The 10,480-nt window shown below is 47.0% G+C and overlaps 1 protein-coding gene across 1 annotated transcript; it reads right to left on the reverse strand.

Moving 5' to 3' along the window:
- Positions 1-448: 448 nt before the first annotated feature.
- On the reverse strand, positions 449-9,802 carry LRRC55 (leucine rich repeat containing 55). The gene is made up of 3 exons (XM_081169953.1): positions 9,380-9,802; positions 6,589-8,234; positions 449-1,664 (listed from the first exon to the last, which is right to left on the reverse strand). Exons 2-3 carry the CDS (start codon positions 7,256-7,258, stop codon positions 1,429-1,431), a joined length of 906 nt encoding a protein of 301 aa, XP_081026079.1. The 5' UTR covers positions 7,259-8,234; positions 9,380-9,802; the 3' UTR covers positions 449-1,428.
- Between the last annotated feature and the right edge of the window lie 678 nt (positions 9,803-10,480).

Below are 10,480 nucleotides of genomic sequence, written 5' to 3' on the forward strand. Positions count from 1 at the left end.
GTGTGCATGCACACGAAAGAAGTGTGCATGCACACGAAAGCTCATACCAAGAACTAACTTAGTTGGTCTTTAAGGTGCTACTGGAAGGTATATTTTTTCCGTTCATGGTTAATTTCAAAGGGAGTCTGCCAATATAATCGGCTCTGGTCTGTAGCCTTGGTCTAACCTCAGCCATGTACACTTCAGACCAACTTGGCTAGACTGTGCACTGTCTCCTCCCTTCTGAGCTAAACACTACTGGCAAGGGAACTTGTTTTAAGGTTTTCCCTCCTGTGATATAGTGATTCTCTGTGGGCCACCTATAGAGGGAGATTCTTCTCAGGGGAAGGACTCCACGAAAGGCCACCTAACCCAAAAGCCATATACAGTACAGCTTTCAAGGAGCCAGTCACAAAAGCAGGAGACACTTGTATAAATCGTAGCACCATCTATGCTAAATGATTAGCAGTTGGACTGGAAAGTAGTTTTATCTGAGGTGGGTTCTCTGGCCCTCATATTTTTTGGGGTCTCCAAAATCTGCTTGGGGAGCTTGATGGCACTGCTGCAAATAAGAATAGATTGAGAGACTGGGCCACTGGGACTTGTTAAGAATGGTTTTAAAAACACAGTTCTTTCATGCTTGGGAAAGAATGTATGCAATGATGGGATGGGATGGTTCGAGAAACAGAGCGCTTCAGACCTCCAAAGAGGAAACCTTTGATTTTCCCAGGCCAGTCAGTGTGATGTGCATGTGCAAAAGTGTGTTTATGCTACAGCCGTGCATTCAAGGCATTGACTGAGAAAGGTGCAACAAGGCATGAGAGATGAGGAAAGCAAAGGATGGTGAATGGTTTGAGTGTCTATCAATGTCTTTCGGTTATTTTCCAGGACATGGCTTGCTGGCTGTTTCCAGTGCGAAGAGGATTGTACAAGGCACACTTCAATCTCCCTACCCTGGCTGGCCCCATCCCCTGTACCTAGTAAGGGCTCAGTCACACTTACCTTTCACCCTGTACTTTCTCGGCATAGGTCTGCACTTTAGAGTGCCATGTCCAAGCACTCCCCCCCCCCTGAAAATCTGCTCTTCAAGCAAAGGCTGGAGAACTCGGTTGGTTGGTTGCCTGAATTGGCAATACAGATTTTCCGCAGATTGCCATTTGCTCTGGTTCAGAGTGGGTTTTCAGTGGTGGGAGCACTTGGACACAGCTCTTTCAAGTGTGGATTGTGCCTAGAAGCACAGCATGAAAGGAAGTCTGAATGAGCCCTCAGAAAGATTGGTGAGCAGCAATCTGCTGCTGTTGTACAGGGGTTGGTGGTTGGGGGGTAGGCCCAAGGAAATGGCACACCAGGGAAAAGACAAGTCACTTCGCTTTCCCTGAACTTGATAGCCCTTGGCTCCCCCCTGGCAGTGGGTGGCGCAGGAGCAGCAGGAAGGAGCAGGCCGTGTGGCTACATCTCTTCATCCTCACTCGCCTTGCTCCAGCGGTGGCAGCAATTGGCAGTGATGCCCAGCAGGAAATTGGTGGCCACAGAAGCAATGGAGACGACAAAGCCCACAAAGGCAATGAAGAGATAGTCATCCAGTGTCAAGGTCAGGTGGCAGGCCTTGAAGCTCTCCTCCGTCAGTGAAAACAAAGGGGCTCCTTCCACTTCGGGTGGCTCCCGGCACTCCGCCAACTCAGTATCTGCAACAAGAACCAAGAGGGTCATGCCAGCACCCACAAACACAGAGCAACACCCAGAGAAGAGGGCCATTTCTCCTCCTTTCCCAACCCATGCCTCTCTGGTCTCATCAGATATTATAGGAAGCTGCCTACAGGAAGATAGGAAATTAGATCCTTGACCCATCTAGTTCCATGATGTCAAAACTGACAGGCAACAGTTCTCCAGGGTTTCGTGAGGCAGGGGACAATCATAGTCCTACGTGCAAAGAATGCAAAGCAGATGCTCTACCAATGGCTCTTCAGAACCAAGAGGCAGGTGGCAATAAATTCTCAAACATTTTCATGACAAGATATGTTCTAGGAACACCCAGACTTCTAGCTGTAATTAGGGATGCAGGATGAATTCAGTGTGGAATTCCTGAAACAATAGGTAAATCAAAACACAGCTATCCCCAAGGTCTGTTGGGAGATTATGCACAATGAGAGGAACAACAACAACAGCCAGAGATTGTGCAAAATTCAGTCAATATATGCACACTCTCCAAGACCTACAGGAGATTATGTACATTGACCAGGAATTGTGTACAACTATCCATTCATGGAGAGATTAAATGCACATTTTCCATGAGGTCTGGTAAATGTGCACAATGAGTGGTTGTTATGCACAGTAACCTCTCAATTCACATTACCCCCTGACAGATACAAACAGCTACTTTAGTCTCTTTTTAATACCCTAGTTTCAGTGTTGTTTGCTATTCCACCCCATATGTGTGCAAGTGCCTCTTCCTCTCTACCCCTGAAGATACTCCCAGCCCCCCTTATTACTGATGCTTATTATTATGATTATTAACTGGTATTCAGAAGCATTCATTTTTGCCCCTGACAAGGGAAGTAGAACATAACTATTAGGGATTGTATCACACACCAGATTAAATTAGGTAGATGCTTTCAAGAAATAACAACTGGGCTCACCTTAACCATTCTTCAATTTTCTTTCTTCTACCCCATCACCAGTCTATGATCTCTACCCACATCTCATTCTAATTTGTAACACAGACTATAAGACAGCCTTCTGCATCTTAGTGACCTCTGTTCTGGTTGAGGATGCTAGGAAGCCATAATACAAAACTTTCAGAGAGCACCAGGTTGGAGAAAGCTGCTGCAAGAAAACCAATTTACACCTGCAGTAGAATCACACTGTGAAGCTTTTTTTTCATGGCTTATAACATGCCAGACGGGGGAGGTGTGTGTGTCTCATTTCTGAATGCTCCCCCATCAGGAAAAAGCATAACAAAAGCAAAATCCTCCTTGCTCATAGACAACTAGAATGCCAGGGAGAAGGACTGCACGCTGATATACTCCCTGATATACAATGTATCTTTGTTCAGGGAGACTACGACTGGATCTACACTGATCTAAAAAAACACTAGGAAAAACTGTTATATAGCTCTCAATGCAATTTTCCATTGACTGCTGTACAGCTTCCCCTGGTGTCATATTTTATAACACATTTATAACATTATAACTCACCAGTGTAGATTGGTCCTACATGTGTGTATCTGGTGGGGAGTAGGGCTGGGCGATATCTGGTTTTCAGCAGCTAAATACAGCTGTTCCTTGAAAGTAGAACAGAATCCATTCTGGAAGTCCGTTTGACTTCCAAAATGTTCGGAAACCAAAGCATGGCTTCTGATTGGCTGCAGGAAGCTCCTGCAGCCAATCGGAAGCCTTGGAAGCCCTGTCAGACATTCGGCTTCCTAAAGAAGATTCAAAAACCGGAACACTCACTTCTGAGTTTCCATCATCCGGGGGGCCGATTTATTAGGGAGCTAAGGCGTTTGAGATCCAAGGTATGACTGCGCTGCAATATACTGACATATTACAATGTCTGGAATGTTTCTCAGCTGCTTCTTCCTCCCCACTTTAGGGAAACCAAGATATATTGCCCAGCTCAGGAGAGTCAGAGGGGCAGAGAGGCTTCACTGAACTGCTCAGCTGGGGGACAGGAAGTCTCCCACCCCACAATACAACTCTGGTGTGGGGCTTCCTCAAAGGTGCAGATAGGTGGAGCCCAAGAAGGGACTTTGTCAGAACTTTCTCAGGCTCCATCTGCCTGCCTGCGCCTATGCTGTCTGCAGGCAATTTGTCAATCCTTGAAAAAGCCAACTGACGTTTGCTCTGATTCAGCAGTAAAGAGTCAGTTTGGACTAGCGGAACCGAGCTTTGCAGAGGGTAACCACTACCTGAATGTTAAGCACTAATGAAAACTCACTGGGAAGTTTAGACTTGCCATCTTAAGAAACTAGAAGAAGGTGCACAAGACAGATAATCTTCCTCTCCACTTATGTTTGCTAAGAAGACATCACGACACATAAATTGGATGAGGGCACCAAATCAGAAAACCAACAGCCACCCCGTGCATCACTGCCAAAGCTGGAGATGGATGGCACCCTTCTCCGTCATTGTCTGCTATACATCAGTCACAGAGATGGCTGGGAAATGTAAATAGAATTGATGCTCCAAGGAGATGAGAATGATTGCTAAAGCAGGACTGCCTTCTTCTGGCTCCACAAGGGCAGGATTTCCTGTCTCCATGTTCCCTCGCTTGCAGCTCGTGAGATAAGCAAGAAGGTCAGGAAAGGACTAATGTCAGGGAGGGGAGAAAAAAATCAATGGAGAGTGGGAGAGGATGCTGATTTATGATTCCCAATGTGAGCTGGGGATCTGTCACTACAAGGACGCAGGGAGAGCAGAGCAGCGTGACGGCACGTCACAAGGGCAGCTTGTACAGCACATCTCATTCCCATCTAGCTCTGACAAAATCTCGGCTTTAATGAGGAGAAAGCCTTGGTGTGCTTCTGGAAGGCCATTTGCAGCATGGTGGCAGTCACTAGGCAGCTCCGCACATGGTGGCATCATTGTGTGGAAATCTGGTTGTCAGTGGCCTCCAATTATATGGTGAAGGGAGCATTGCCACTGCCAGCCTCCAGGTACCAAAGGGCTCATTCATCTGTCTCTTTGCTCCTTAAAAACTCTCTGTGCAATGGATCTAACCAGGGTGGATTTGATTTACCGTAAATCAAATCAATTTAAATCATGATTTAAATCACGAGTCAGTAAGACTTGATTTAAATCATTTTTTTTACAGAAAGACTCATCCTTGCTGGTATAATCATTTATTTCCTTAATAACAACTTAAACAATTTATTGTTTATTTATTTAGCTAAAACAATAACATTATAGCATATGCATCCATGTTTGTTAACTGATGTGATTAAACATTTTTTTTAAAGGCTTAGACTGAGTAGAAAACTATCTTCAGAAAGATTTTTCCTCCAAAAAGCATTTTATTTTAAAAATCAAATTAAAAAATAAAATAAATCCAATTTAAATAAAAAAAAATCTGATTTAAATTTTTTAAAATCTGATTTTTTTAAAAATTATTGATTTTTATCCACCCTGGATCTAACCTCACAGAGGGCCAGTCAGCTGTTGCCTCTAGCCACATCGGGAGGTGATCCTCACTGTGCTCTTGGAAATCAGTGGATGTGAAGAGTCGGGTTGTGTGTGATGAGGTTCAGGCCTTTGTGTGTATGCAGTTAGAGCTGCCACAGGACTTTTTAGCAGCCACCATGCTGCACCTGCTTCTTTGCCCCACCTTTGTCCCATAAATAATAAAAAAGCGAGGCAGATGTGTGTGGATAAACTAGGCCCCAAACTTAGGCAATGGGAACTGGCTGAGGCAGAGCTTCCCGGCATTTTCTGCCTGCCTCTACTCCATCTGGCGATGCCATTAGATGTCATGGGAGACTCCCCCGAGTAACAACCCCAAACCCCAGGACTCTGCATGCATGCAAGGTCCAGGGGGGCTCTTTTCCAGCTTCCATGTCCCAAAGTCCTGAGCGGCGAAACTAGGGAATCCCTTGTCCCCTCACAGTGCTGACCAGTGACTATGTTTGTAATCCACACTTCTTAGACTGTCCTGACTCTGTGAGAGTACTTTGCTGCCACATGTTACAAAGCTATCACCCAGACAGTCAGAAAAGAGTAGGAGAAAGAAAAACCCTGCTTCCCTCAGTCAAGGCTTATCCACACTTCCTCTTGCTCTTCCCATGGTGCTCTTTAATGTTCAGTTGGAGCAAAGGGGTTTTCCATGGACTGTTGTTGGTTCTGATTTAAAGCCAAAGAACAGGTTTTCCCTGGGAAAGGAGAGGGGCAATGGGGAAACTGCTCAGACCTATGCCTAGAAAGGGTGGTTCTAGTGGAAAACCATTTGGACTCATGCTTTCTAGGCATGGGACAAGCTGAAGTGTGAACAAGCCTTGTTTGTTTCAGAGGCAATTTCTGCTCAGCCCTGAAGTGGCCAGATATTCTTACCCTGACTCATATTCTAGGAGAAGGAGAGCACCTCCCTGCTCTGCCTAATAGTTCTAGTAGAGCAATTCTGATTAGTAACTTTAACAGGCCATTTGGAAGAGAGTAGTGACCTGTTTAGTTAACCAAGTACAAGCTGTCCTTTATTTGAATTTCTGTATAGCAGTTTTCGCGAACTGCAACTACAGATGCAGCAAAGTACCAAAATCTAATAAATTCACACACACAAATGCTGCATGGTTGGGGAAACTTACAACTGTCTCTAAACTTTTTTTTGCATTGTGTGGTTTATAATCCCTAGGAAAATGTGTAAAACAGACTGTTTCCTAGCATAGCAGGTCTAAATCAGGTAGGGAAATGCAGAATGCCTTTCTCAAGGCACAGGATTCAAATCCCATGATCCAAAAATGCCCTTCTTAGCAGCTCTGAGAGAACTGCTGCTTTTATTTCAAGCTGAGACAGAGACCCAACATTTTACCCAGAAGTTCACAATGTGTTGTGTAATAGGGAACAGAATGACAGAACCCCCAAGGTGAAGCTAACAACTGGACTGCCATGTAATTTCACCTACCTGACATGCATCGCTGGATCCTATTTCTCAACCACTTCAGCAGTGGCTCCATGGTGCAACCACACACCCAGGGATTGCCTCCAATCTGAAGAGTCACCAGGCCTGTGAGACCCTCCAGGACTTCAAGGCTGAGGAAAGATAGGCCCCCATAGCTGAGATCAAGGTCACGCAGTTGGACCAAGCCTCGGAAAGCCTGGGGGTGCACCTTCCTCAGCCAGGGATTGTGGCTCAAGTCAATGTGCACCAGGTTGTAGGCCTCTTGGAACATGTCAGCCACCACGTGAGTCAAGTTGTTGTAGCTCAAGTCCAAGTGGGAGAGGCGCTTGGATGTCAAAAAGAGTCCAGCGGGCAACTCAACCAGGGAGTTGTTCCGCAAGTCCAACACCCTCAGCTCGGAATAGCAGGTCAGGTATCCGGGAGGAATGGTAGCGATGCGGTTGTGAGCCAGGCTCAGGTTCCTGGTGTCCAACGGAAGGTCTGGTGGCACCGAAAAGAGCCGAAGCCCACTGCAATCCACAACCTGGCTGCGGCATGTGCACAGGACTGGGCAGCCGGTGACGGCACTGGCAAAGACCACCACCACTGCCACAAGGAAAGGGGTCAGTATCATGGCAGGGCAGCAGTGGGGTGCAAGCTGCTCTCCTCCCAGCTGGACACAGTGGGCGTTCATTTTGGCAAGCTAGAGGCTACATGGCAGAGGGAAGGCCAATCAGGATGGGGAGAGCAGTGGGCAGGGATGCAGCCCAGCAAATGGGAGCCACCAATACAGAAAGCCTGCTACATTCTGACTGGGAGGATGGGAGGACATTGAACCCCTATTTGTCCTGCTCTTGAGGCACCTATGGGAGAACAATGTGCCAAAAAAGGGCTGTAAATGGGCCAGAAGCTGATGATTTCTGGTAGTTTTATTTAGCTGCCAAAAAAACTTTTTACTGTAAGAGGATGAAGAAGAGGAAAGAAATACATTTACCTGCATACATGCACATGTGACCACCTTGGTCTATGGAGATAATCTGTGTAAATAAAGCTGGTGGTTTTTACCCATGTTTGTTGAGCATTACATATCTTGAGCTTGAATTAAGAGACAATGTGTTCCTTTTTTTTTTACCTTGTGTTAGTTGGAGACATAGGCCTCTCAGAGAAGTTTTCTGTCACTCCAGAAAAAATATATAATCAGGCCCATAAATGTTGTTTCCAGTGACTCCACTTGTCGAGCATTGAAATGGTCTTCTTCTGGAGTCACTGAGGTGTCCTTTGACAGGAGCATTTATAAACAAAATGTGACCTTTGCAGGGTTCAACGGCTCCCCTTGCTTAATTTCCCATGTGCTGCTGTCCTGGTGTAGGCGGGGTCCTCTTGGAAAGGTGAGGAGGAACAATGGCTGGACACAAGCCACTTAGGAGTCTGTGGTTTCTCTTCTCTGGGAAGAAGGTTGGCCGTCATTGCTCAGTTTGGAACTACCAAAGAGCCACAGAATCCCATAGCTGCATGGATTCATGGTGTCTCTGACTTTGAAGTGCTGATGTGGAAGCCATGTGTGACAATGGCTACAGGATCCCAAAGGCCAAGGGCAAGAGGTTGTGATGCTGTCCTTTAAGCCTGGTCTTCTTTCTCAGCAGGCAGCAACAAGACTCTAACTGTGCAACCTGCCAATGAAAACGCAATGAGGATCAAAGGCACAGCAACCATGGTATTGATCAGCTTGCATGCTTCCCCCTGATGCTGCTAGAACCACAGTTCCCCACCCCTTTCATATACTTCTTGTGGTTGCCTTCACTATAGTTCACCTCTTCCTTCACCTTGCTTTACAGTATCAGCCACCATGCATTTTTCACAAGCCGCAACAGCAGCCCCTCATTTCTGATCTGACATATTTCTGGGGACTCCACACAGCTTCCTCCTCTGTGTGTTTCTGATGTTTCAGCCATAGACTTTTGTGCAGAGAAGAAAAGCGGTGGGGGAGAGCTTTGGCATGGCTCATTTGGCAAAGGAGTAAATTCATGTTAAAAAAAAAGCGAAAGCGATCAGATTAAAATACTAGATTCAACTTTGGGGAAGTCCTTACAAATCTCATCTCTGCAGCTAACTCCTACTTTTGCTCTCCCCTGGGTTTCACACAAACTGGTCATTGTCCTTCAGTCAAGATGACCCACATTCTCTTTTCCTAGTCCAGGCTCAGCTGCGGGGCACCACCCTTTCATCCACAGAGGTCTGCTGAGAGGCAACTCATAGCTCCTTCCTCCACCATTAGCTGTGGAGTAGCTTTGGGCCTCCACACAAACACACCACTTGAATTTTATTCTGTTGGGAGAACTAGGCCTGCGTTTCAGATTTCCCTGCATCCCTCACCATTCCTCTCCTTCATCCCTGAGTCTCTGCACATGACTTCCTAGAGGCTCTTCCCTAACTTGGACCACGCTTCCATTCTTGCCTCTCTCTTCCCACATCCCTCTCCTTCCAAAGCTTTCTTCCTTCTCCACTGCCATTCTCCCCTCTCTCTATCTCTTTCTGTTGTCTCCTCCTCCTCCAGCAAGAATGACCTGGATGCCCTGCAGAGCTCACATCCTATTTGCCCTCTCCCCACTCATCCTTGCCATGTCCTCTTTCTACCCATTGCCTCTTCTCCATGACACCCCATTGTCAAATGCACCCTCCATCCTCACCCGCTGGACACACCCTGCTCACACAAGGCAGCCTTAGTTTTCCCACAGACGCACAGCACACAGGCACCCCCTCTTCGTTTCTCCCCCGTCACATCATCAATTTTATTTTGTTCAATGGAGACACTTACTCTGAGCAGAGGGTGGCTGTTTTTTGGTTGGAGCTCAGCTCAGCTCTGGTGCTGCGGACTCCTGTGCTGGTTCCTTCCCATTCAACTGTGCTTCTTGCTTCCTTTCATCCTTTCTTTCATCTGCACCTCTAAAAGACAGAGATTCTGACAGTCTTCTCATTGAATTGCAGCTACTGTTGCGCTCTCTCTCTCTCTCTCTCTCTCTCTCTCTCTCTCTGATTTCAGCCAGGTCTTTCCCCACCTCCTCTTCCCTCCTTCTCCCTCTCCCGCCACCCCCCCTCCTTTTCCCCTTGAGGGCCAGGTACTGACGTTTCACTGTCTCTTAGCAACTGCCTCCTCATCTCTGAGCAACAGGAGAGCTGGCTGCAGACCCCACTGAGCTGATGGGGGTGGGGGGAGAGAAGAAGAAGAAGGGTGAAGCAACAGAGGATGGAATAAAAAGCGCACCCACGGAATCCCAGAGATGGGGGGGGCACGTATCCTGGAGGGAGTGGGAAAGCAGAATCAGGCAGACGGGGGCGGCTGGAGATCTAGGAGACAGACAGGGGCAGAAAACGAGGAGGCAAACAGGGACACACAGAGACACGGAAATTGAGACCGGGGGAATAGACTGGGAATAAACAAGATATGCCAGGGAAGCAGCTTCTCATTGCTGACTCGGATTCTTAGACTGCGAACACACCGTACATTTAAAGAACATTTTCCCCTCAAAGGATCTTGGGAACTCTCACAGAGCTACAATTCCAAGCACCCATAGGAAACTACAGTTCCCATAATTCTTTGGAGTGGGTGGGGGACTGAGCTGAGTGTCTACAGAAAGGGGGGCATAAATCTAAGGTCAGAAGGCAATTCCTTGCCTCTTCCTACAGATGATGGCTTTAACAAGGCCTGGAGACCAACTCTTCTCTTCGCCAACAACCTTGAGGCACCAGACATCCTGCCCAGAAGCCATATTGGCTTTCCCTTTGTGGCCTGTGGCCACCTCACAGAGCTTTTGATTAGTTATTTAACACTCTCCACATGTGTGTGTGGAGTTATTTTCCCTCCTTTCCCTGTGGGGGTTTGGCACCTATTAGGGGGACGTTTCATGTCTGTTTTCCC

This window comes from Podarcis bocagei (assembly GCF_964188305.1).
Source record: "Podarcis bocagei genome assembly, chromosome: 1".
Lineage (NCBI taxonomy): Eukaryota > Metazoa > Chordata > Lepidosauria > Squamata > Lacertidae > Podarcis > Podarcis bocagei.